Below are 27,744 nucleotides of genomic sequence, written 5' to 3'. Positions count from 1 at the left end.
AGTATTTTCTTCATGAAGTTCAAAATCTACTCTGAAGAAGGAATTAGATTCTTCATCAGATTTTCTATCACATGAATTGTTATTATGACACATAATACTTCAAATTTTGATTAATTTTTGGGTCCTCTATTTGAAACTACCAAAATTTGATTTTTCAAAATACTTGTGTTACGCAGCTTCTTCTGACTTCACTTGCAGCCACAAGAGCAAAGTCCTCGAGCAAATCACACCTCAGATCTCTCCCATCAAGCACCAGAGTGAATGATCCAATTAATGACCATCTAGGAAAAACAATTTGCTTAACGCATCACCCAGCAACTCAGTTACAGAGGCAGGACCAAAATTCAATTACCCAGCAAAGCACCCAACTGCTTTTATCGCACCACCCCTCATTTTCTTCTGACAATCCTTCTGGCTCACTGGCTCCATCCACTCCTCCAAATTAAGCCTCCATTCAGAAGACAAGAGCCCCCTTTGTTATAGAATTAACTTCTCCCTTGGAGATCCAATTCACTTCTTGAACAGGAACAGGGGTTCCTTAGGGATAAATACATCTGGTTAATGTAAGGCTATATTAGTTAAATATCTAGGGTGTTAGATATTGATGTCTGACATTAGTTACATCTGCCTGGCTAACTAATAGAATCACAGAATCCTAGAATGGTTCAGGTTAGAAGAGACCTTAAAGATCATCCATTTCCAAGCCTCCTTCCATGGGCAGGGACACCTCCCACAGGATCAGGATGCTCAGTCTCATTCAGCCCAGCCTTGAACACCTCCAGGAATGGGGCATCCACAATTTCTCTAGACAACCTGTGCCAGTGCCTCACTGTCTTCACAGGAAAACATTTCTTCCTAGTATCTAAGCCAAATCTCCCATCTTTCAGCATAAAACCGTTCCCCTTTGTCCTATCACTACACTCCCTAATAAAGAGCCCCTCTTCAGCTTTCTTGTAGCCCCCTGTAAGTACTGGAAGGCTGCTATAAGGTCTCCCTGGAGCCTTCTCTTCTCCAAGTTGAACTACCCCAAGGTTATATGAGGTTAATATAACGTTAACTAATCTGAATCAACCACATTCAGAGAGAGGCCAAATTAAGACTACATGGGTAATCTTAATTTTGGAAATTCCCAACTCATAACCTTCATGTTTGCAACATTATTGTTCTTTTATCGGTTGTGTGTACTTTATCTAGGTTTCTAGCAACAGCAAAAAGCAATTCTGTCATGTCGCAACCCATGCAAGTTTTAATATATTTGCTGCTGCTTCTCCCTTTTGCATAAATAAAACTGTTAACTCTAAGGGGGAACGAGTAACTCCTGTTTGGGATACCCGGAAGGTTGTATGAATCAGACATAATTCCTCATCCGTAATATCTGAAGAGCAAGGGCTCTGATCACAGAGTAAAACAGTTTCTCAGCTATGACCAGTTCTGTTGGGATGGTGCCTCACAGCGTAAACTCAAAGAAGAAATGACAGGCTCAAATTCTTTGAGGATGGAGCCAGCACCAGCTGAAGTAGGGAAGGCTGAACAGTGTTTTTTGTAAAGGCTCCTTGGCTCCAAAGCCTCTGCTCCTGCAGCACTCTGACTCTGAGGCTTTACAAAGAATCACAGCAGGACACAGAGCAGCACGCTTTTCTTAGCTCCTTCCTAGAACTATTTTTCCCATTTGGGCTTCAATTTTCCCAGAAATGTAAGTCTAATGCAGACTTAAACAATACCTCAGGGCCCCACTGGCTTTATCTGGCAAATTTATTAAAGACAAGATCTTAAGAATGGAAAGTATGTAGCAGCCTTGAACAGGGGCCTCCAGCCTCAGTCTATAAGCTACTCGGGCCTCAAATTGGCCTCCAGGTCCTTGCTCTTTCTCCTACTACACTCCAAGAAAAACATACTGCAAGTTTTACTTGATCGTTTTATCTGTTTTACAGCAGTCACGGAATAGAGCTTCACCAGTAGTTGAGTCTCAATCTCGGTGTGCAAAATGATCTTGTTCTCCTTCACTTGGACAGCACTGGCCATTTTTTGGATCATCTTGATTTCCTCTACAGCCCACTAAGCAGCAGCAAAGTTCTGGGTATGATTACTCCAGTTTTTACGGAACAACACCTTCAGCCTTGTACATGACCTACTGACAGCTTTGCGCATTAATAGCACCAGTTTCATCCTTGACATGAGTACAAAATTTTGAATTTATTTTGATTTTCTGTTTTGACCATCCTTTTATCTTTAAAAAGCCCTTAGCTGTGAACTGTCACCACACGCACATCTCTGTGTGTATGAAATAGAAGAATATCCATGTCACCAGCAATTGTTACACTAACAAATGCTGGTCTTGTAGACAACTTTAATCCCTCTGTGAACTATAATATGCAGACGTGAGGGAGTTTGGGTTGCTTCGAGAAGAGAAGACTGTAGGGAGACCTTAGAGCAGCCTTCCAGTACCTGAAGGGGGCTTACAAGAAAGCTGGGGAAGGACTTTTTACAAAGGCCTGGAGTGATAGGACAAAGATGGGAAGGGGGATATTTAAACTAAACATTACGAAGAAATTATTCACACTGACGGTGGTGAGGCACTGGCAGAGGTTGCCCAGGGAAGCTGTAGATGCCTCATCCCTGGAGGTGTTCAAGGTCAGCTTTGATGGGGCCTTGAGCAATCTTGCCTGGTGGAAAGTGTCCCTGCCCATGGCAGTAGGGTTGGAACTGGATGGTCTTCATGGTCCCTTGCAACCCAAGCCATTCTATGAGTCTGTGATACTGTATTCTCTGGGGATCCACCATTCTTTATATTCAGTGTCAGAGCTCTTAATCTGCAGCCAGTAAAAGAAGATTCTCTGAGATGAAAGTGCTGAACTAACTGAAGAGTTTTAAGTGATTTCAAGCAGAATCCTGTTAGAGAGAACTACCTCTGCATTTGTGGGCAACAGCAGAGACTGTGCTGGCATATAGCCTGTGGCTACTAAAACAGGCAACCCATACGATTTGCCCAGGGAGGTGGTTGAGTCACCATCCACGGAGATATTTAAAAGATGGGTGGATGAGATGCTCAGGGGCATGGTTTAGTGGTTGATAGGAATGCTTGGACTCGATGATCCTGGAGTTCTTTTCCAACCTAGTGATTCTGTGATTCTGTGTTACTTGCAGGCATTTACTTAAATTTAAAATAATAAAGAAAAGGAAATACAACTATGATCCTATTAACATCCCTAACATTCATAATAAAGGAATGAAACTCTGGGGGTATGTTCCTACTATCAATCATTCACGCTACTATAAACAAAATTGGTTACTAACGCCAAAGTCAGTTTTAAGAACAGCTTGTTTATTTTCTTTGGCATCCAACTCAAAACAGCTGAACAGACTTGCCTAACTAAGTTAGAAGAAATTACTTCTGTCATAAAGAAAGTCAGCCTTACCTCAGAGTGAAATTCTGCTAATAATAGTATAGAACACTACTTGTATCTCAATCAATAACATAAAGCCCTCTAGACCGGTCCCCAAGAGAACTGCAGCACCAAGTTGGGGATAAACCTACTCAGTTTGGTCCTTCTGAAATGTAACAGTTGCCCTAAAGGGAGGGGAAAAAAACAGGCAAAACCCAATTCCCTTAATATTTGCCACACTACAAAACCTTAGAACATTCAATGGCTGTAGCCAGCACAGAGCAAGCCAATCAGATATACAGCCTCTGGTATTAATTAAGACGATCTCAACTACAAATAAAGACAGAGTATGTAGGTGTCTGGGCTGATACACACAATCGAATTGGTGCTTGAAATTTGATTTAGAATCCAAAAAGCCTGCGTCAATCCTTTGGAAAGCACAAGAGCTATTTGACGATGTAATGCCAGAGCAAAAAGCCAACTCAATGTGATAACTGGAAGGTAAATTGACGTCAACTGGAAATCCACCCATCGGTACCAGCACAGTAGCTGGCTCTGTGTCACAATACCTGGCAGATCTGTTCCAGTGTACAAAGCCTTGGAGGCTAAAGCTTTTGGACCAGGACAATTTAAAAAAAAAAAGAGAAAAGAAAAGCTAAACCCCAAACAAAAAAGCCTCCCAGAAACTGTTAAATGATTTTCGGACACCACTGGAATGGAAGCTTTCATCCTCTCGAATGGTACGCATTGATCTGACAGATCAGCGTGACAGACAGAGCAGCTGAATTTTGTTCGGATCAGGCGCTAGGCCTGCAAAGAAAGGATTCACAATATAATAACTCTGCTGGATGGAGTTACCTAAGCTCTTATGTTCGATCATTAATGTGCAGAACACTGGTACGAAAAGGGATATCTTTTTTTAAGCATTTTATTTCATTTCTACCTTGTATAATAAAGCTACTACTCTTCCCCAAAATCTCAGAGAAGCCCATGCAGTCAGGTAAATTCTTCATTCTTACAAGATGGACAAGTTAAATACTACACCCTGAACTGGGAAAGTCAAATGTAGAATATTAGAGGATTTCCTAAGCCAGACGTGCACAACGTGCAGCCTTTATGGCAGTTCCTTTGGTCTGCTGGTGACAGGAAGAAGCTTGAGCTAAAAGGAGAGGAACTTGCTGATGACACCACAAATGTTTTCTGTTCAAGCAATAAAAAGTCAGAGCCAGCCATGAGTGTAAGATCCCTTTAGGTGTAACCAGCCAAAGAGAGACATGGCCTTCGCAGGCAAGATGGGGCTACCAGCACATGGGTATTACATGGAGAAAAAGAGAGATCAGAAAACACAGGGCATGGCCTTACAGTGGGTGGAAGAGAGGAAGAGGGGAGAGGAGAGCATCGGAATGGTGTTTATATGTTGTAGGTTATTACAGGTTCAACTAGGAAGAGGAAAGTGCTACCACACTGGGAAGATGAGGCGTAGCCTCCTTGAAGCATAAATAAATCTTCTTTTCTACCTGAAGAAAAGCAGGATTATCTGTTGTCTTTCCCATGCTAGAAAAGGCTAGACAGGACATGAAACTACTCCATGTGGGACAATTTAAATGAGAAACCATTTAACAAAAATAACTTACAAACACTTATTAAATGTTTCATTGGCTCAGATGTTTATAAAGGCTAACCAGAATTTATGACAAATGTGATCAGTTCCAAGATCCTGACACAAGTAAAGACTTTTTCTTAATTCTTCTAATCCTACAGTTCTATACTGTGCATATGCAAGAAGCATGTTCTCCTCCAAAAGCTTTTAGTGCCTGTATAATGATCTTTTCTTTACCTGCAGTAACAAGTTAAAACCAACAGATTAAGTGATTTAATCCAGAGACTCGGCATGGAATAACAGTGCCCATTCTCCTACCACAGTTTTATGAAAGGAGCTTTGGAATCGCTTCCAAAGTCACTAACACAAGAAGAGGGTAAGAACCATGCTCATCTCTTCCTCATCAATATGTAAGGAGTTAAATGTTTATACAATCAGCTGCCTGTCCCATGTTCCATGTCGAAATTAATTAATAAATCAACCACCTTATCTGATACTTTTCCCTACTTCTTCAATCCTTTCTGGACAGTGACATGAGCTGCGGTAATGGATTCAAAACAGGAAATGGGAACAAATTCCTGGAACAAATAAAAGACCATGCCCACTGGATAATATTCAAAAGGCAGAGGAAATAAGAGTTTATGTTAGCAGGCAATGTATATATACAATCTACTTCCAGAAACGCTTATCATCTAGAGAAAAGCATCTTTCTCCTCCAGAGCTATTTAATATTGACAAGCCAAAAGGCAGCACAAATACAAGTCTCTATTCCCTTTCTACCACACAACCAATTACAGATGTTTCAGAGAGTTTACATTTCAATCAAAGCTCCCCAAATATGCACCAGCTCGTTGAAAATAAAACAAAGGCCTAGGCTTCACTGCTACGAGTACAAAAGCTATTTTATCTGGAACTGCAGCTGCAAAACAACTGTTTCTGAACAGTATGATCGTTAGTGTCGAGAAATATATGATAGAGCCAAGTGTTGTGCACCTGTAGAGCTTTTTCAACTGAATAAAAACAAGGTTTAAGAAACTTAAAGCTCCCATGCAAGAAGACAGTTTACATTTCTTTCCAAGTAAGACAAAGATCGTTCATCACTACCTCTTTTGTCTCCTCAGGGTCTGAGTGATCCACAGTCACGTACAGATCATTCTGCAGGTACTTCAGTGCGCTAAGAGGGTCAGTCTGAGCTTTCTCTTCAAACCTGCAGAGGAGAGACAGAAATGAATGCAATCATTTCCTTCAGGACTAAGTCCTACTCCAGTACCTGAAGGGGGACTACAAGAAAGCTGGGGAGGGACGTTTTACAAAGGCATGTAGTGATAGGACTAGGCAGAACGGCTTTAAATTGGAAGAGGGGCAGATTTAGACTAGACATAAGGAGGAAATTCTTCACGATGAGGGTGGTGAGGCACTGGAACAGGTTGCCCAGGGAAGTCTTGAATGCTGCATCCCTGGAGGTGTTCAAGGCCAGGCTGGATAGGGCTTTGAGGAGCCTCATCTAGTGAGATGTCCCTGCCCATGGCAGGAGGTTGGAATTAGATGATCTTTAAGGTCCCTTCCAACTCAAACCATTCTATGATGATATGATTTGCACAAAGAGTAAAACCTGCTTAAGAAAACTTTCAGCCCAATGTTTCCAAACAAAACAATGTTAATTACAGCTCAGCCATATTTGCTGGAGTAGATGCTTTCAATTCAGATTGAAACATAGAGGAGAGGTTTGTGTGGGTATAGGGATTTACAAGGGCAAAGCAGTATACACATAGTAAAAATATTCAGAAGCAGATGTACAGCAACTTCTTAATACATAAATATAAACCGTTTAGTACAGTTTGTTTTCCACAAATAAAGTAAGGTATGAGTAGCACCTCACGTGAGGAGCACAGTTCAGGCAAGCCTTGAGTGCTTCAGTCCCAGGGATATTTACATTCCTGACAGCGCAGAAGCATAACTGAAAGGACAGGGATGTAAAATGCTCCCCGCTTCTTCTAGACAACAGAAGGGGGGGGAAACGCCCAGATTCAATGAATACAGCACCTTAATATAGCACATTTCGAAAACGTATATGCCTGTAAAAGTCTCGTGCACCATCACCATTATTTTCTCATTTACTTTTAATGAACAGAAACTGTAACTTCTGTGAATTCCCTGAAGATGTTAACAGAGCCCTCAGAAAATTACATTGGTCTCAGAGATACTTCCCCGTAGCACTGAGCTGTGTGCACAAGTCTAGAAGGGATGAGGTTTAAAATCCCCTATCTTTTTCTCCTATCACCTGACCGCCAAGAGCATTATTGTACACTGTCACCTTCTGAATCACCAACACACAGTACTAAATCTTTCCAGGAAAACAGCTCAGAGAATTTCAGAGATGAGGACCCTAAAAGTCATGTATGGGAGGTGCTCCAGCTTTTTGTAATATATAATGTTTACAACATTCTGGTAATTAAGCATTATTTCTTCCAAACATACATATAGATTTTCTTAGATACCACATCACCGTGGTCTGTAGAGCTGAAGTACCTTAAATAAGCGGAACCACTGACACCTTGCTCTTATACACCCAGCTAGTTTGACTCCACTACGATTGACTGCTACTAAACAAATTAATATGCAAAACAGAAATCCAGCTGATGTAGTGGATTTGCTGTCTGTACAAGCCAAGAACCATTCTCTACCCAGAGCCTGAGAGAATGCAGACAATGGGCAACCAAGTGATTCTGCAAAGCCTCCATCGTACCAGTCCCTGGCTGACCATGTTCGCCTCCCTCATATGGCCTAATAAATGGAAGCACGGTGCCTAAAGGCCAGACTCCTGCCAGACAATACACAGCAATATTTCCTTTGAGTGCAATTTAAACAAGTGAAAACAAGCAATCCAGAGCTGTGTCTCTGGAGGCTGTGCAGCTGCATTTGCATACAACCACACATAGGTTTAATAAGCCTCCCAGAATACTGAGCAAGACCTTTACTCCTTCTTGTAAGCATTCACGTCTATTGCGTGGCTCATCTGCAAAAGGCCTCATCCAGCCACAGTGACTAGGAGTCAAGTACAGCAATTTGCTTGCTGCTTCGGAAGTAAAATGCCATCAGTAAAAACCGACCTCCAACTCTTGGCAGAACTCGATAACAAAGTATTCTCACCAAGAATGCAGAAAGAGCTATTTATTGGACTCAAATAATCTGCTACGTCTTGAAAGGCTGTTTTGCTGCTGCAATTTCTTGCCCGAGGCAACACCATAGGCTTAGTTTCGAAAAGCCCTTGCCCTAAATAGCTAATATAAGGCAGCTCTGAAACATGCAGAGTGCAAGAAGCATCACAGTGCAGCTAAATTCTGCATAAGTGAGATCTTTCAAGTGATTCTGACTGAGAAACTCCGACCTCGCCACAGCTGAGTCTCAGATGTGCAAAGGAATCCAGCCTCCAGACTTCATTAGCATCCTTGCGAGCTGTTACTATCTCTCAGCACAGTGTTTCAGAAACATACTCTGCTTCTTTGGGAGGCGACAGCACCAAAACACATACTGATGAGCAGCAGAGTGAAGAGGGAATCTAAAAATTCCCCCATGACTCCCCACACAGTAGCTCGATTTCACTAGTTTTGGAATAACAGACTAGTTAACAGAAGGAAGTTAATTTTGTAGGTTCACCCTGCCCCACTGCTTTTCATTATTAAAATAACTTTTAAAGAATTAATCAAGAAACCAAGGAAGCAATGTTTCCCAAAACAGTTTGCAAGATATTTTAAGTTTTGGCAACTTAAAAAAAGACACTTTGGATAAGAAAAAAGCAAATCTTTTGTTTCTATACCTGTGCTTTCTTATGAGGTATTTGCAGTGTCTTAGCAGGTATTCCTTTGAAGGTCGACAGAGCTTCAGAGACCAGAAATCATCTAATCTCATCTTTGGAGAGCACGACTTACCAGGATTTCCACCAAATAAGTAATGGACCTAGGCAAATGAGAAACAGATCAAAAAGTTGATTGTTTGTGTACAGATGTTTAACAAAGACTATTTACTACGTCAACATCTTGGGAGAGATTTACTCTTTTAGACAAGCTGCTCCATTTTATTATCAGCCTCACTTTGTCCCTTAGGAGAAAAGAAAGCTCTTTTAGACTGCTTATATTTTAAGATAATAAAAAGCTGCACTGTCAGCTAGCAGACTCCTGAGATATTTACAAACAAACATCCACAAACTATGTCATCACTTTCTTTAGGAAAACCCTGTAAGCATGATAAATCCTTAAGCATGTAAGATATGAGCAGAAAAGAAGGCTCTGAGCCAACTGTTGCTGGTCTGTTCAGAATACTTGACGGAAACAACACTTAAATTGATGGATTACCCAGCTCTTCTCCAGTCCTGTCCTCAAAAGACTCCAAATTCTTGTTGTCATGACAGTAACTAAATTAAGACAGTCGTAATAAAGCCTTTGCTAATTTCAGGATGAGCAGATTATACCCTTCTAATTGTGAGATGACTCCAGTGATCGCACATTTTCTTTGAAGAAGAAATATTTATGGTCATAAGGAAGACTCAGAAAAAGGAGACTTTGTATAAAGACTAATGCTTTAGCTCCAGTCAGCATTGTTGGTGGAGCTGCACTATTAATGCAGCCTTTTCCTTAAGTCAGCAAAAACCATCATCTTCCCCATACACAAGGGCCACTGGCAAAGTGAGTGAGAAGCTCCAAAGATGCTCACAGTAAGCGACAGTAAGGTCAGCCCATCACAACCCCGGGTGATGACCAACAGGCCTGTCCCCCTCCATGTCTCATAAGCTCTAGAGAGTCTTACTTTGACCTGATTGTGCCCCTGGACTCGGCATTGGTGAGGCTGCATCTCGACCTGTGTTCAGATTTGGGCCTCTCGTTACAAGAAAGACATTGAGGTCCTGGAGCATGTCCAGAGAAGAGCAATGAAGTTGATAAAGGGGCTGGAGAATAAGCATTACGAGGAACGGCTGAGGGAACTGAGGTTGTTTAACCTAGAGAAAAGGAGGCTGAGGGGAGACCTTATCATTGTCCACAACTCCCTGAAAGGAGGCTGTAGCGAGGTGGGTGTTGGTCTCTTCTCCCAATTGACAGGATGAGAGGGAATGGCCTCAGGTTGTGCCAGAAGAGGTTCAGATTGGACATTAGGAAAAATTTCTTCACCAAAAGGGTTCTCAGGCACCGGCAGAGGCTGCCCAGAGAGGTGGTTGAGTCCCCATCCCTGGAGGTATTTAAAAGACGGGTGGATGAAATGCTTGGGGATATGGTTTAGCAGTGGACAGGTACAGTTGGACTTGATGACCTCAAAAGTCTTCTCCAGCCTAGTGATTCTAAGATTGTATGCCTTGCAGAGAAAATTTCCACAGTCTCTAGAAGACCAGATTTGCCTCACCTCAAGACAGCAGCACAGCTGCACGACACTCAATACTCTACCTGGGCACAAAGGAAAGGAGTAACTGAATTAAGAGTAAAAACAAAAAGACAAAACTATACTGCTAAGAAAAAACGAGGAAAACCCGACCAATCTTATCTCAAATTGGAACTCACAACCATCACTGTCATTGCCTTCAACAAAAGTTCTAGCAATCCTGAGGTGCCAATCATGGAAGTATTAAATGTATCTGTAGCTAAAATTCATTTTTTTTTTTGTTCAAGGTAACTCAAATGAGGTAATCTAACAGATGTTTAGCAATGCACGCTCGCAGCCCAAAGGCCAACCACAACCTGGGCGGCATCAAAAGACGCATGGCCAGCAGGGTGAGGGAAGGGATTCTCCTTCCCTACTCTGCTCCTATGAAATCCCAACTCGAGTCCTGCATCCATTTCTGGAATCCCCAACACAAGAAGGACATGGAACTGTTAGAACAGGTCCAAAGGAGACCATGAAGATGACCAGAGGGCTGGAGTACCTCTTCTATGAGGACAGGCTGAGAGAGTTGTGCTTTTTTAGCCTGGAGAAGAAAAGGCCCCAAGGTGACTTTACAGTGGTTTTCCAGTACCTGAAGGGGCTACAAGAAAGCTGGGGAGGGACTTTATACAAGGGCCTGGAGTGATAGGATGTGGGGGAATGGTTTAAAACCGGAAGGGGGAAGATTCGGATTAGATATTAGGAAGAAATTCTTCACGAGGAGGGTGGTAATACACTGGCAGAGATTGCACAGAGAAGTTCTGGATGCCTCCTCCCTGAAAGAGTTCAAGGTCAGCATGGATGGGGCCTTGAGCAGCCTGGTCCAGTGGGAGGTGTCCCTGCTCATGGCAGAGGGGTTGGAACTGGATGATTTTTAAGGTCCTTCCAACCCAAACTCTTCTATGATTCTATTTTCTGACAGGTTTGGGATACACCACCTTTGAAATGCAAGGCTAGACTTACAGATAGACAAATCAACAGAAGAGCAAGTGTTAAAAAAGGATTGCTTATTTCTTCCTTTTTTTTTTGCCCAACATTATTTGGTATTTCAGACTCTGACCTGTTGATATTATACATGCCACAAAACGTCTTCAAATACTGAGGTTCAAGAAGTCCAACAGGCTACCTTTCTCCACAGCTTTAAAAATAATCACTCAAAACAATGTATTCTGCATCCCACTGATGCAGGCTCTTCTTATTTATATCAGAGAAGTTTAGAAAGGTCATTTGAACAGAGGTTTCTAAAAATAAGACTCTTCAAAACAAGCACATCAAACAGCTCTTCAGATAAAGCTGGGCAACTGCCACGATTTAGCAACCTTCACAGTAACTTATAAAACACTACTCTCAGTTTCATGGTACCTTATGCCTAGAAGTAAGCCACTAAAGGCAAAATGGGATTTACTGTCCAACATTAATTGTCCGTAATGAAGACAAACCATACAATTCCTCCATACAGCAGTTACACCTATTCTCCCTTAAAATCTCCCTCTTATTCCCAGACTTTCAGGCCGGTTGGGTTTCCCAAATTTGATTAACATCCCATGAAATTATACCACTAAAGTATATTCGTCTTTCTCAGTTCAGACTAACAACAATTTTAGAAAGTTTATTTTAATTGCAAAATATCCATGAAAGGTTAAGTGTGTCACAGTAATCTCAGTTCAGTAGTTTCATGAAGATACAGTGACCTAACCCATGGGTTTGTGTTTTATTGCTTAATACAGACAAAGCACTAAGTTTATGGAGCAGTCATGTACATTATAAGCAATTTTAAGTCTATTTAAGCATGAACAGGTCCATTAAAGTGAGGTAGCACTAACAAATGACAATTGCTTCTGATAGGCAGGGGAAAGCAGGGCACCTCTGTTAGAGCAGATCCTTAACAGAGATTAGTTCATTCAAACACCTTTTCCCCTAGAAATGTTCATCTGTGACCATTTAATCTCACAACCTGTTAGTGACTAAGTCCCTGAAGACAAGGAACAAATCTTCAAGTGTTCTCAGGTAGGATAACAGCTGGGAGGTAGCTGCTGGACAACTTCAAAGAGATTTAGTATATCCCATTGTCTGCATTTCTGTTTCACCTAGGAGCTATCATGTCTACTTCACATTGACATAAACAGTGGCTTATCACCTTATTTCAAAAGATAACTAAGTTAAATGAAAGTTACCCACCACATTAACAATATACAAAAAGCTATATTCATTGTCCCATCTACAAAGAAGCAACTACACCAGAAGAGCAGTAAGACTGAAATCAAAACCACATGTGTCTTGACCGTCATACCTTATGCAACTCATCATACACCAGCTGATGAGCAAACCTTGGGCAGGGTTCCTCTTCCTGAAGGCTTTTACCTGGATTCTCTTTTGCTGCTTGATCATTCTTATAGACACAAGACCTGAAACACAAGGCAGTAAATAATGATTGGTAGCACCTACAGGAAGCAGAACAAGTTACTGAAAGTCTATAAGGTACAAGTGATGTCAAATTGAACTGCTTGGCATACAACACTGAAGGCTTTCTTACTCCTGTTTATATTATCCTCTATTACCCCTTTCCCGACTCTACAAAGAAACTCATCCAAGAACCAGAGAAGGTCATCCTGGCTGAACATTGTCCTCAAACACAAACCACAGGGAAAAATTCTAGATAATTTTACATCATGAGCTACGGAGGAATCTTAAGATACTGCACTATTTGCTAGAAAAATTGTCTGCATGGACTATTTTTCATTATAGAGACCAACTTGAACACAGTAGAGCTCTAGGTCAGACACTTCAAAGCTAGCATTTCAGTCACTGATTTTCAAGCAGACTTAGGTTGTTTCGTCCAACCAAAACCCCATTTTTAAAAAACAGCATTCACAGCATTCAAAGTGATTTGCCTCACATTACAAGAGACCTTGAACACAGAAACGCTGCCAGCTCTGGAAAGGGGCAATGGCAACCAACTACCAAACACCATACAGCAAAGAGACGAGGAGCTATTATCTAGGAATACTGGCTCTAGCAGCTACCTGAAATACCACTGCACGCAGCCTGGAAAGAGCCGATAGCTCTAACACAAACACTTCTGCATCACTGCTCATACAGCAGAGCAGTTTCCTTAGTTTCGAATAACTAGTGTCACATATGCTGCTATTAACAACTTACTTGACTGAATTTGCTGCACTGATAATGAATCCTGGCCTTTAACACTTCCTACAGGAAAAACTTATAACAGCTTGCTTTCCCTCACCCCTTCCACCTGCTTCCAATAGAGAAGATCACAGGATTTCTCTCCCTCACTTGGCTTATTGCCACGGTGTCCCTAAACACTACGGGGAAAAAATGATCTGCCTCACAGGAACCCGGTTGCCTTCAACCTTACCATTTCACGGTTCTAGGAGGTTAGAGAGTTACCTGGGAGACAGGATCGTGTAGGAGTGCTTTCTAAAGAAAGTCAGTGCAGACATTAGAAATAGCAGCCCTTCCATCGACTTACCAGCTGTTCCTTACAATGTCATAAATCCAGAAGGAATTCCTTACATTCTCTTCACGCTTCTCCTTGTCTTTACTGAGCCCTGACAAGACATGGATTTCATTCAGTTCAGGATCGATGGTGGCCCTTTGAGTGAAACCTGTCATTGGAACTGACAAAAAACACAAATAAAAAGAGTTACACACTGAGAACAACAGAGGACAGAGGAGGAGGTCCAAGAATAAGACAGATGTGCTTCTCTCCCCATGAAATTCAGTACATCTTCTCCTATCCATGGTACAAGCATGAGATTTCACATAACTACCTTTTCGGCATCCTGGGCTAAAGAGCATCTTAGGTTAAACCTCGCTATCTAGTTTCTCAATTTTCTTCTTTTAGATTACTTTCAGCTCTTCATTTCTCATACAAAACCAAACCCAATGGACTGAGTGATTCCAAGCTGGTATTTTCTACCACCTCTCCTCCACAGCGATCTTGTTATTTACCACGACTTAAAACTGAAATGGCACATCACAGAATAGGAGAAATTGGTAAGCAAACAGTTTGCTTTTTGCATATGCACGTCCCAGGCAGGGTGAGAAGGAGAAGAAACATCACCCAGAGGCTGACTTCTTCCCTGCTAAGGATAAGTCCAATGCAGATTTTCTGATTCCCTTCTACATGTGACACCAGGAAAGTACAAAAAGCCTTCTGAGAGCTGCCGCTCCCTAGGGAAACGCACGGGCAGAGCTATATGGGAAACTACTAGCTCAGAAATGAGTATTAAACTGCCTCAGGATAGACCTAGATGATCCTTGTAGATATGTGTGGAATGATTTTGTTATCTCATCCGTAAAAGGAAGCACTGATTCCAGAAAGCTTAATTGCAAAAGATGGGAAACTCAGACAACTCCAAGATGAACTCAAGATTACATAGCTGCCAAACGCATTGCTTCTTTTTAGGACAAAAATATAAAGGAAGTTTATTTTTATTTTCTAAATAGCTGTAGTATAATTACCAAGCTCTTCTTCTCTCCCACCTTTGGATTTAGAAATATGGTGAAATAGTGAGAATTCCAGCAGTTTTCATCATAATTCTCCGAAAAAAAAGGTCAGCAAATTCGTTTGGCAGTTCTTTTTGTTTGTTGTATAATTCCCCATTTCCTGTTTCCCTAGGCAACCATCCTTCCAAAATGTATTTGTGACCAGCACGTGATCTTTGTTTACAGATCCTGTTTGTCTCATTTCTCTTTCTGGGTCAGTTTACAAAGGCTGGTAAAGGTTCCTGGCCTTCGATCAAGATTTTGGCATGAAAAATTCTCAGAACTCTTCTATTTTGCAAATTCTTCCCTGCAATTAACTGTGAACAGCACACAAAGCCTAGAAAACAAGCCCTACACTAATAAACCATTTAATATTGCTGTTTCAGACCACACAAAACAGTATTTTGCAAGCCCTTTCTATACTAGGTTTCAGTCTCATACTTGAATATTCTCATCTGAATTAAAAAATTCTGAGAAGCATTTGGTTTTCTACAGTTTCAGCCCCTACCAAAATGTTTAGCAAAGGCAAAACCCCCAAATAGTTCTAAAAACAATAAATAAATGCTTAATTCTTACATAAATTCAAGTGGAAACTGAAATATATTCAGATAATTCATTCTCAGAATCCTCTTGACAAAATCCTTTCAGAAAAAAGCTGGAGGCAGAGCATATTTCAACCTATAATCTTGCCACAAAGTTTCAATCAAAGGAAAATTAATCCAGTTTATAAGCAAATGGGTGGCAGAGCAGAGAGAAAGAAAGCAGGGAACAATGCTGGCACATTGTTCCAGCCATGTGCCATCACATACCTTGTTTTAGCTGCAAGCCACAAGGAAGTTTTTAAATCAGAATAGTGAGCACCGTGAAAGTCCTCCAATAAGGAAACTGGGAATAGGACAATTACAGACTAAATATGATTAATTTTCAGAAACCATAATGTAATATAGGATCATAGAATCGTTTGGGTTGGAAGGGAACTTAAAGATCATCCAGTTCCAAGCCCTCTGCCATGGGCAGGGACATCCCACTAGATCAGGCTGCCCAAGGCCCCATCCAACCTGGCCTTGAACATTTCCAGGGATGGGACAGCCACGACTTCTCTTGGCAACCTGTGCCAGTGTCTCACCACTCTCATGATGAAGAAATTCTTCCTGATGCGTAGCCTAAATCTGCCCCTCTCCAGTTTATAACCATTGCCCCTAGTCTTATCACTACAAGCCTTTGTGAACAGTCCCTCTCCAGCCTTCCTGCAGCCCCTTTCAGACACTGAAGGTCGCTATAAGATCTCCTCAGAGCCTTCTCCTCCAGGCTGAACAAGCCTAACTCTCTCAGCCTGTCCTCATAGGAGAGGTGCTCCAGCCCTCTGATCATCTTTGTAGTCCTCCTCTGGACCCGTTCCAACAACGCCATATCATTCTTATGTTGAGGATTCCAGAGCTGGACACAGTACTCCAGATGAGGTCTCACAACAGAGGACCTGCTGGCTACAACGTTTGCTCGCATAGTCAGGAACTAAATTATTGCTCCCAAAACATTAAATTCAAGGCATATTTGAGATATTTCTGGCAGGACAGCCATCTACATTTGATCAGCAATGCTAATGCACATTGAAAATGTCTTTGCAACCCTATCTGCTGCTTTGAAAAAACTATGCCAGGTTTTGAGAAAATAAAAGCATGCAAATCTTCAGAGCATTAATACCTCTGCCTCGTTGAAATGAAAACGATTATAATCATGAGGCATATGGTTGCTATATCACCATTGGTACAGAAAGCGTATCAAACTTGTCCATAGAAGTCCCATCCCTCCTCCTGATATGTTAAATAAATGAATTTTCTATCTAGTTTATCTTCGATTTCCTGATGCCAAAATTATTATTATTTAAATAATGAAGGAGGGGAAAGCCACCAAAGCTCAGCGCCTCTGTTTTTTTACTCTTGATAGTACAAATAGGATTTATCTGCAATAACTGCAATCAAAACCAAATTCAAATCATGTCATTTCAGGCTTCTCTCAGCTGTACATCAATCTCTTCTGGAGAAAAATGCAGTTCAATAAGGCCAAGTGCAAGGTCCTACACCTGGGTTGGAGTAATCCATGGTTTCAATACAGGCTGGGAGACAACGTGATTGAGAGCAGCCCTACGAAGAAGGACTTGTGCTGATTGATGAGAAGCTTGACATGAGCCAGCAATGTGTGCTCACAGCCCAGAAGGCCAACCATCTCCTGGGCTGCATCAAAAGAAGCATGGCCAGCAGGGCGAGGGAGGAGATTACCCTCCTCTACTCCACTCCTGTAAAACCCCACGTGTGTCCAGTGTCCAGTTCTGGAATCCCCAACATAAGAAGAACATGGAACTGTTGGAACGGGTCCAGAGAAGGCCACAAAGATGACCAGAAGGCTGGAGCATCTCTGCTATGACGACAGGCTGAGAGAGTTGGGCTTTTTCAGCCTAGAGAAGTGAAGGCTTTGAAGAGACCTTATAGCAGTCTTCCAGTACTGGAAGGCAGCGTACAAGAAAGCTGGGGAGGGACTTTATACAAGGGCTAATAGTGACAGGACGAGGGGGAATGGCTTTAAATTTAGATTAGACATGAGGAAGAAATTTTTCACAATGAGGGTGGTGAGACACTGGCACAGGTTGCCCAGAGAAGTTGTGGCTGCCACACCCCTGAAAGTGTTCAAGACCAGGTCGGATGAGGCCTTGAGCAGCCTGATCCAGTGGAAGGTGTCCCTGCCCATGACAGCAGAGCTGGAACTGGATGATCTTTAAGGTACTTTCCAACCCAGCCATTCTATGATTCTAGGATTAAAAATAATATATCCAAAAAAACATATCTCTACAATCCATAGGGGCCCAAGATGAGGAGTAACTTATATAAGCTCTTTGACCTATCCAAGCAACTGTATAAAAAAACATGTTTAAGTAGATAAAGTTGACATTTTGTCTTTTGCAGAGGAAGATCGAACAGAAACTTAGATATAATATGATTAAAATAAAACACAAGACAACAAAAATCTGGTAAACAAGACCCTGAAAATAAAACAATGAGGAAATAAGGGAAGCTACTACACAGTAAGAGGAAGATGCTGTGATATTAAACATACCAGAAATGTCTAATAGATGTTTACCAAGGACATCTGATCCTTGACAGAGCAAAAGAGCTACATAAAATCCTCGCGACTGACAAACACTTCCACTAGGGGGTAAGAGAGCTTCATAATCTGCAAGTGCAGCGGATTTCCAGTAAACACTGGATACAATTCAAATGATTGTGGTCAGCGTATTTGAGGGGGACACTGGCTGTAAACTCGTGAAAAGTACTTGTGGCATTTAGCTAACGAAATGTATGTTAGGAAGGAAATTAAATAATGCATAAGAGACAAAACTGAACCTGTGGCAGTAACCAATCCCCTGGGCTCTATTTTTTTAACGTTAAGACTCTGTAAAAAAATCATAAACCACAAGGGGGGAGAATCAGACATGGTAATGCAAGAACTATTATTTGCAGATCTAAGCAGTGCATAAAGTGGTAAGAATAGCTCCATAGAAGTCCCCTCGCTTTTCCCCTGATGTAAGTCAGCTTTGGAGCAAATCTCCACTGATTTCACAATGTTCAGAGCTCCTCTTGGGCCCTACGATCACTTAGATCAGCCGTGGACCAACAGCTCGAAGGACGTAAAGCAGCAACTGAGGACTTAGCCCTGGTAGTTTAGAACAGGACACTGGCCTGTCGCTACACGATATTAACTTGGCTCCTATTACTCACTGAAGAGGAGAAGCTGGAGAGTGAAACTCCTAAACACGACACAATTCTAAAAAATGGTGAATGCTTGGTGAATACTTTCCTTGTGCCACTGTTTCCTCCGTCCCGTGATCTCATTAACTGGCCCAGAGTAGAAGGACAGTAACAAATTGAAAATATGAGGTCAAATTCTCTCTCTCTCGAACTTAAAATTTCCATTTACTTTTATATAACAAAAATTAAAAACTCGCAGCTTCTGTATTTCAAAACAATATTCAGCTACGCAGACCTTAAGTTAGCAGACAGTTACATAAACAAATAATGATTCCCGGGAAGGCTTCGTTAAGATGCTGCGTAACCCTGTACAGTATAATTTCCACTTACATATAATGCAAGGGAAAAACTTTTCTACAAAAGTAAGCCTAATCGTAAAAGAAACATCTTCCCACTATCACAGTCCCTACTTACAGGCATTTATTTGATCGTAGCGATCATTCGGCAAGCTGAATATTTGTTGGATTCTATTTGCAAACAGCTACAGTTGTTTTAAGCACAATGTTGGCTGCTGGCAGAGTCCAAACCAGTAAACAGAGCTTTTACAACACAGAGGCAGGGTTTGCAAAGCAGTAAAGCGGAGTTCACACAGATGTGGTTCTCTCAGGACTAGACAGTACTTTGGAAATGAATTCTCATCTCTCATTTAAGGGGATATTATGGCATGGTTTTAAATGTGCTTTGAAACACAGCATTGGCAAAACAAGGATAAAAAACTTGTAGTCTACAGACTCCTTGTGAAGGATTCATGAAGGATAATTAAGGGAAGCAAGTTCACTGACAGCCTTTCAGTGCCACTTAAGTTACGAAACCCTCAGAACACGTTACTGCTAATCCCACTACAAGTGACTTGCAAGTATCCTCCCTCCTTCTGATGCCTCGTGATTTAAAAAATAGGAGAAAGCTACATCACGTGGATATTGCTGTTCCCCAGAACCCGGCACCTCCCTGACGGATTAATTTAAAAGAAGTGGTAGGTCAGCAAGTTGCTCCATTACGCTATTTGTAATCCATATAAAACTGAAGCGGCACCTCCCCTGAACTTTAACGTAGCAAACCTTGATGAGTGATTGAGATAGCACACAGGCCAGCTGTTGACACAGCAAGATAATGATTATCCGCTGGGATTTTTCCTGATGAGACTGCGTTTGGCAGCCAGCCAAGGAGCAGCTAAGGAGACCATTTCAACAGTTTGGTTGTCATGTTGAAAAAGCAACAACTTGATGTCCAACAGTTAATTCTCTTCCAAACAATGTGAGATTTTGGAAAAAACAGGTCAGTTAGTAAATCTGAATGGAATTCTGCTGCTCTGCCATGTCTGTAGAGCATCCTTAGGATTTGGGGACTGACTGCACTCCTCACCACCAAACAGCTAGAAGAAAGTATTTTGAGACTGGTTCAGAGAAGCATCTCACAAGATGAAGAGCACACAAGGTCCCTCATAAAACAAAGTTCTCCCATGTCAAGAGACATGCTGGCCTTTGTCAAGGTAGACCTTAAACTGAAGAACAGCAAAACACGTCAGGTGCCACAAAGACAATCAAAATAGGATATTCAGACTGCTTGTCTGAGTGGGGTCCTGGCTATGCTGGGCTAGGTATGCTCCGTATTCTGATTACTGTTTTCCTAACATCATCTTGTTTGAAATGTGGATTTCCTGCCTGGGCTGTGCCGCCTCTGTCCGTGGTCCTTATCCATGAAATCGCCTGTCTGTCAAGTCCCCAGTTCTGCACCGGGAATGAGGACGCATCCCAATAAAAGATCTCAGAACTTTACTGGTAGCTTAAAAAAAATAATAAATTGCATTTTGCACATAAGAACTACTTCACCATTAAAAGGAAAAACATTTCAAGCTTGTTCTCGTTTGACTTTGGAAGTTACTCGATGATATGAAATGATCCTGATTCTCTTGGAGAAGGAAATTCTCCTTCCGACCAACAGCTCTGACACCACCTGAGTCAGGGCCAATGAGGATTATCACAGTAACCTTGACCACAACTGTTCCCATTAGCTCCCTGAGACCTGAAATGACTGCCCATGATTAGTCATGAACTGTGTGCTAAGGAAGTCGGACAAGCTGTCAGTACAGCCTTTGGAAGACATTTGATACTGGTGGCACCTCTAGACCATGAGTAAGCTGCAGAGATACACTCTAGCATACGCATGTTGGGTTTTGTTGTTGTTGTTTGTGTATTGTTCTGGTGTTAAAGTAATCAAAGGTATATGACTGCTGTAAGAGGGTATGTGCATCAACATAATCACATACACATTTCTGCCTCTCTTCCAGTCACAGGCTCTTCAACTGCATTACGCTTCCTCCAGTCTGTACCACTACTGCCCTTCTTCACATCCAACTCATTAGCTGCTGAATATGAGTCAGCAGTGTACCCAGACAGCCAAGAAGGCCAATGGCATCTTGGCCTGTATCAGAAACAGTGTGGCCAGCAGGACCAGGGAAGTGATTGTGCACCTGGACTCGGCACTGGTGAGGCCACACCTCAAATTCTGTGTTCAGTTCTGGGCCCGTCATTACAAGAAGGACATTGAAGCATGTCCAGAAAAGAGCAACAAAACTGGTGAAGGGGCTGGAGAAAAGTGTTATGAGGAGCAGCTGAAGGACCTGGGGTTGTTTAGCCTAGAGAAAAGGAGGCTGAGGATAGACCTTATCACTGTCTACAACTATATGAAAGGAGGTTGTAGAGAGGTGGGTTTTGGTCTCTTCTCCCCAGTGATAGGTGATAAGACAAGAGGGAATGGCCTCAAGTCATGCCAGAGGAGGTTCAGATTAGATATTCGGAAAAAGTTCTTCACCAAGAGTCTCAGGCACTGGCAGAGGCTGCCCAGGGAGCTGGCAGAGTCCCCATCCCTGGAGGTGTTTAAAAGGCAGGTAGATGAGGTGCTCAGGGATCTGGTTTAGTAGTGGACAGGTAAGGTCGGACTTGATCTCAAAGGTCTTTTCCAACCTAGTGATTCTATCATTCTATGATCCTAGCTGCATTCTTTTTTCCTCAATCCCATTTCATCCATTCTTCGAGCTGAACTAACAAATTCCTTGCTCCTAACAAGTTATCGTGCAGCAGAAAGATAACCACCCCTAATGGCTTAATTTCACTGTAGTGCCATCCCTCGACAGCAAAGAGAAAGCACCAGTTTTTTTGATGCAGTGAGCTGGAGACACTACCCCTGCTCACGAGCAAATGGCACTCATGACATGAATTGCTGCAGAGGTTACCTATGTTTTAAAGCAGATCCTGTCAGGAGGCATTTTCAGAAGGCAAAGCTGTACGCAAACCCACCTTTTAGAAATTGTACCTTGAGCACATTTGAACCTCTCCCGGGAATGAAGAAGGCAAATCTAAACTTGCTGAAATCACTGTCCTTTACCCCCAGTTAAGAACATTTCAGCGATGCTCATCACTCAATATTCTTGCAATCACCTACACAAGGAACTGTTCCAGGATCAACGTCAAAAGCACAACCAAGAGCGAAGAAATGCTAAACAGCAAAAACTTCTCACCCAGAGAGGAGAGCAGCAAAACCAACATCTCATTACCATCATTTTCCAGCATTGCAACAGCCCCGCATTACTGATATTCCTTAACTATCTACTTAACTGCTTTTTTTTGAAGTCTTATCACTACTCTAACTGAAATTTTAAACAAATGCATAATTAAGTTCTTTTAGAAAGGGTAAAAATCAAAATAGCACAACTAAGAATAGAACTGAATGCCACACACGAGCCAGGAACAAAATGTAATCATGGGACTTTATAGGAACATTTAGGTCAGGCATCTTCAACTTGACTCATCACACTGAGCAGCTTAAAACTTCACAGCAGCCAGACAGGGAATCACTTTGTTCATACAGATCAAAATGGTATATCACCACCTAATAAGAGCACAATAAAAACTAGCTTTTTTGGGTTAAAATAGTGCTGTCAGCATTTGCTGTCTGAACGTAACAAGAGTTTTGCACTCTTCCTATTAAAATGCAAACAATCCTAGCATTTTCTTTCAAAAGCAAGGGAAACGTTCAAATCTTTGTTTACTTTCTACACGCAGGAGAACAGTAAACTGAAAATCGACTCATGAATTATTTCCAATGAGTCATTTTCTTACAAAGTCTACTATTCACCACATCAGGGCCTGTGGGAATGGGGAGGAGGGCTTAATATTACAGTCTCATTTGCTTAACTGAACCCTGCAGTTAATGTACTTGCAGAAGAGCAGAGCTCAGTGTCTTCTTCCATAAAGCAAGCTTGGTATCTTTAAATCTGAAGTAGACACAGGCGTCAGCTTAAAGCCACATTTTAAAGCTTCAGGCTATAAAGAAACATCATTTTAAAAGAGCAAAAATGGTGGAATGCTAGCAATTTAATGGAAAAAATCACCATTCTTTAAAATCTCTAAGGACAACAAACGGTGTGTGGGCGTGTGTAGAGCAGCCTCAGGAACAGGCAGGCACCTTAATAAAGGAGACCGTCAACAATACAAGCTGGTTCTTCCTTGGAAGCACTCAAGTAAATAAGTGACTCCAGAGAATAAGAGCTTGGGTACTCTTCTCCCTCACTGGCATAACTAAATTAATGAGCAAACAATAACTCACAGCCATCAATAATTCACTTCAGAAGTTCAGCAAAATTGCTTGCTAAAAATTAAGCTTGATCAAATTAAGGAGGGAAGCCTAAACTCAAGATAAATTAGCTTCTAGGGATTTTGGTAACTAGAAGAAGAAATAACAAGATTGGGACTAAATATACAGAATACAAGAAATATTCATGACTTCTGTAGTAGAAGATACTGGAACACAAATTTCCACTTCTGAGCTGTATGCTGAAAATCAGGGTATTTGACAACAAGGAAAATTATGTGGTTATATAAACAGGGACCCTTCCTGGAAAAAAAAAGAACATTCTTCTGTATCCTGGGCTGCACCAAAAGAAGCATGGCCAGCAGGGCGAGGGAGGGGGCTCTCCTCCTCTACTCTGTACTTCTGAGACCCCAGCTGGAGTCCTGTGTCCAGTTCTGGAATCCCTTACACAAGAGCGATATCGAAGTGTTGGAATAGGTCCAGAGGAGGCCACAAAGATGATCAGAGGGCTGGAGTATCTCTGCGATGAGGACAGGCTGAGAGAGTTGAGTTTTTTGAGCCTGGAGAAGAGAAGGCTCTGAGGAGACCTTAGAGCAGCCTTCCAGTCAGTACCTGAAGCAACTACACAAAAGCTGGGGAGGGACTTTTTACAAGGGTCTGGAGTGATAGAATGAGGGAGAATGGCTTTATATTGGAAGGGGAACGGTTTAGATTAGACTTTAGAAAGAAATACTTCACAATGAGGGTGGTGAGACACTGGCACAGGTTGTCAAGAGAAGTCATGGCTGCCCCAGCCCGGGAGGTGTTCAAGGCCAGGTTGGATGAGTCTTTGAGCAGCCTGGTCCTCTGGGAGGTGTCCCTGCTCATGGCAGGGGGTTGGAACTGGATGATCACTACAGTACCTTCCAACCCAAACCATTCTATGATTCTCTATGTTGTCTGAGGAGAAGAGATATAAAATCAGTTCTTTATGTTGTGTTACAACGACTTTGGGGTGTTTTTAAAGGGTTTTGGTATACAGAACCCTGCCTGGTGTGCACAGCTCCAGCACTATGAACCAACCAGGACTGAAGCCTTGCTCCCTGATCCTACCTTTTCTTTTGCTCATCCTGATAATTTAGTACAACAATAACAGGGCAACAGGACTTACCTGTCAGCTCCTGCCAGACAAAATATCCTCCGTCCTTCTACTCCAGTTCTCTATCTCTGAGCTTCTTACCTGCCTTTCCACATCTCAAACCAAGCAGATTATTTCTATCTTTTGGCATCTTTCACCTGGGGAAAACTAGGAAAAAAACGCTTTTCCTTTCCTTCTTTAAAGATGGGGTTTTTTTTCTTTGCTGGAGTTTCAAGGAGATATTTTTAGTTCTTACTTTGCTGATTTTTTTTTTTTTTTCTTTCGAGGGGCTATGAGGTTTCAGGCATTAATTATTTGTGTTGTGTTGAAGGTGGCAAGTGTCAAATAACGGGAAGGACAAAAGAGCTGGCATAAGTTTAACCTATATACTGTGGAGTTTACTTGGGTACGTGAGGCTAGTGAAGGATGCTAACCTGATACCACAGGGCACTGCAGCTGGCCTTTCACCTACTTAACAATATATTTGTCATTTGTACCAACAGGAAGAAAAGAGTATGTAGTTATATTCTTACCCATCCCTGAATCCTTCTTAGTGCCGTCTGATATGATATCCACGTGGTCGCTGTCTACGTCATAACTGAAGAAGTCATTCAAGTAAGTCTTCGATCTCTGGCCACCAAAGACATACAAGCAGCGATTTTTCTAAAATGGGAAACATACGTGTCATTACCAAGCTGAAGAAAATATGTTGGCCACTGAGACCATTAAAAAAACTCACAAATGAATCAAAGGGTCCTCAGGCACTGGCAGGGGCTGCCCAGGGAGGTGGTTGAGTCACCATCCCTGTAGACGTTTAAAAGGTGGGTAGATGAGGTGTTGTTTGAGGATATGATTTTGTAGAGGACATGATTTAGTAGTGGACAGGTACGGTTGGAGTTGATGATCTCAAAGATCTTTTCCAACCTAATGATTCTATGATTCTAAATCTATTTTACCTTCATCTCTGCAAAGATTCACAGTTTGTTATTCTCAAACTCAAAAATTCGAGAATTGTCAATTGAAGTCTTGATCTTATTCTTTTTTGAATTTGTGATTCGTCAGTTTCAAGCATTAAACCATTAAGGTCTCTCAGAGTCTTCACCTCGAAAAGCCTCTCACAAATGCTATTTTAAAGACCTCATTTTCACAATCCATACGAAACCACAAACTTGGATCCAACACAGAGGTTCAGTTCAAGAGTGACCTGGCAAATTTTATATAGTGAACTCCTGCAGCCTTGCTATAACTTTTGAACATTAAATCAGCAATTCATTTTTGAAGTTTAATATTAAAGAATTAACAGTTTCCATGTCTAAAACCCATTTGACCATAACTTCACTGTTAAAAAAACCCCACAGAAACAAAAGACGGATTATAAGAGAAACCAGCCAGGTACGAGCACTTTACTAAACTCAGAACAGGCTAGTGGCAAGCAGCAAGCCAAGAATAACAGGTTTATTACTTCTTCAAGTTTGCCAAGTGGAAAGTCCACTAAGAGGCAGATTATTTTTCTTTCAAATGGTTGAGAAAACAGCAAAGGATCTAAACTTCCACGAACTGTGCTTACAAAAAACCTGTGTTCTTACTTTTACCACAGACATATACTTGAGAAATCCTCTGGTACCTGTGCAGAATTTTGTGGGGCAATTATGGTTTAGATCCAGATTTTAGAGAGCTGTTCTTAAGAGAGCCATTCAAAACAAAAATGAAATGGAAAGCTCTGAAAGCACAGCACTCGCTATAAAAATTCTGATCTTTCATTTAAAAGGGAAAGAAAAACACTCAGTGAATTGTTCAAACAGGTCAGTTTTCAGCTGGTGGCATCAATACATGCTTGAATGCTACAATATTAATTAACCGTCTTCCTCCCCACTCCCAAGTCAGAGTTTGGGAGCCATGGCAGCCAAAACCACACAGTTCCCATGTTCTTTGCTTAAGCAAACGTATAGTCGATAAGCACAACTGGAAAGGCAATGGAAGATTTTTCTTCAATACTCAACACTAAATAAAGCACTACACAGTCCCGTCTCCTACCATCCCAACAGGCTCTGGATGAAGTGCCCGTAATGCCATCTGTGCCCAGCTGCTCAGGACAATAAACAGCCACAGCAGCAGCTCCACACAGAAGATACAAGGCCTGCTCATCTCAGCGTACACCCAGTAAGTCCCGGCACCACCCAAGTTTACCATTCCATTAACCACATATAGTATTTACTAGACCAGAAGCTTCCAAGTTGCTCTACCAACTTTAAAAGAAAAACAGTTTAGATAGAATTGAACAATAGCCTTCGGGCCTGCTCACCATTATTCAATTAAAGTCAACTATTTGAAATTCACTTTGCTTTTTAGCTGAAATTTTATCCAGTTGAAATCATGAAAGCTCCCAGACCGAATTAATACCACCTGCACTTAGCAAAGAAGCATCAGAATGTCAGTGAACATAAAATCAAGTGAGATACCACCCAGCTTGGGAGATTAAAGAGCTCCAAACTTCCAAGAAAAATCCAGACTTTTAAGAAAAATCCAAACCAGGTGTTCTCCTTAAAATCATGAATCAAAGTATGGCATGGATACTTACAGAATGGAACAACATACAGTGTCCTATTCGGGATTGGATATCCTCAGGTCCAGCATTACAGGAATCCTCTCTTAAAAGTTTCCATGTCTGACACTGGCAGTCAAAAGCAAACAATCCACTGAACTGCGGTTCGCTGGCTCTGCTGTCATCGACGCTGCCATTGCAGGTCAGAATTCTGCCTCCAAAGGTATAGATCATGTGTTTTTCTGAATCCATACACATCTGTAAGAATAAGAGTAGTTTTAAGGTAGCACATTAAGATTTGAACATGCCAAGATTTAAGATTAAACATCCCTCCCCTGTGAGTGATACCAAGTAAGACAGTACTCAACACACCTTCTGAACCTCTAATGAACAGAAAAGAATACCTGTGTCTTCACAGTTGACAGGTATTAATCTCAGAAAGCAGTCCTTTATTTGAAATGCGAGTCTAATTTTAACTTGCTTATTTAACAAGGGTAAAAAAAAAAAGAGGCTACACGCACTCTTCATCAAAACTTGTCTCTAGGTGATGAATTTAGGGAAAAATATTTTGGAGTTTTTCACCAGGATCCACAGCCAATTCTGTCAGAAAGTTAACACAATATCGCCTTTGGCAATGGCTACAAAACGGAAAAACTCAAAATCACTGCTAATTCACTGACCACCACTCAATCAATCCAAAACCAGCCTGCATTACTCAAGGTTCCATCCCAAGCATATTTTATTTACTGTTACCCCCATGACTAAAAGATAAAGCAGGGCCGTAACCTGGCCAAGGA

General features: G+C 41.6%; 1 protein-coding gene across 3 annotated transcripts in view; it reads right to left on the bottom strand.

The window, feature by feature from the left end:
• MKLN1 (muskelin 1) overlaps positions 1–27,744 on the bottom strand; it is a 120,074-nt gene that overhangs the window by 15,155 nt on the left and 77,175 nt on the right. For all 3 annotated transcript variants that reach the window (XM_054064953.1, XM_054064968.1, XM_054064961.1), the window contains 6 exons: positions 26,984–27,205; positions 24,939–25,068; positions 13,880–14,027; positions 12,680–12,794; positions 8,801–8,940; positions 6,088–6,190 (listed from right to left, as the gene is read on the bottom strand). In XM_054064953.1, the coding sequence (XP_053920928.1) occupies positions 6,088–6,190; positions 8,801–8,940; positions 12,680–12,794; positions 13,880–14,027; positions 24,939–25,068; positions 26,984–27,205 (858 nt within the window). The remainder of the gene's footprint in view (positions 1–6,087; positions 6,191–8,800; positions 8,941–12,679; positions 12,795–13,879; positions 14,028–24,938; positions 25,069–26,983; positions 27,206–27,744) is intronic.

This window comes from Cuculus canorus, chromosome 1 (assembly GCF_017976375.1).
Source record: "Cuculus canorus isolate bCucCan1 chromosome 1, bCucCan1.pri, whole genome shotgun sequence".
In the NCBI taxonomy this organism is placed as follows: domain Eukaryota; kingdom Metazoa; phylum Chordata; class Aves; order Cuculiformes; family Cuculidae; genus Cuculus; species Cuculus canorus.
The sequence above is the reverse complement of the archived record's forward strand: the minus strand, read 5'-3'. Positions and strand labels throughout refer to the sequence as shown.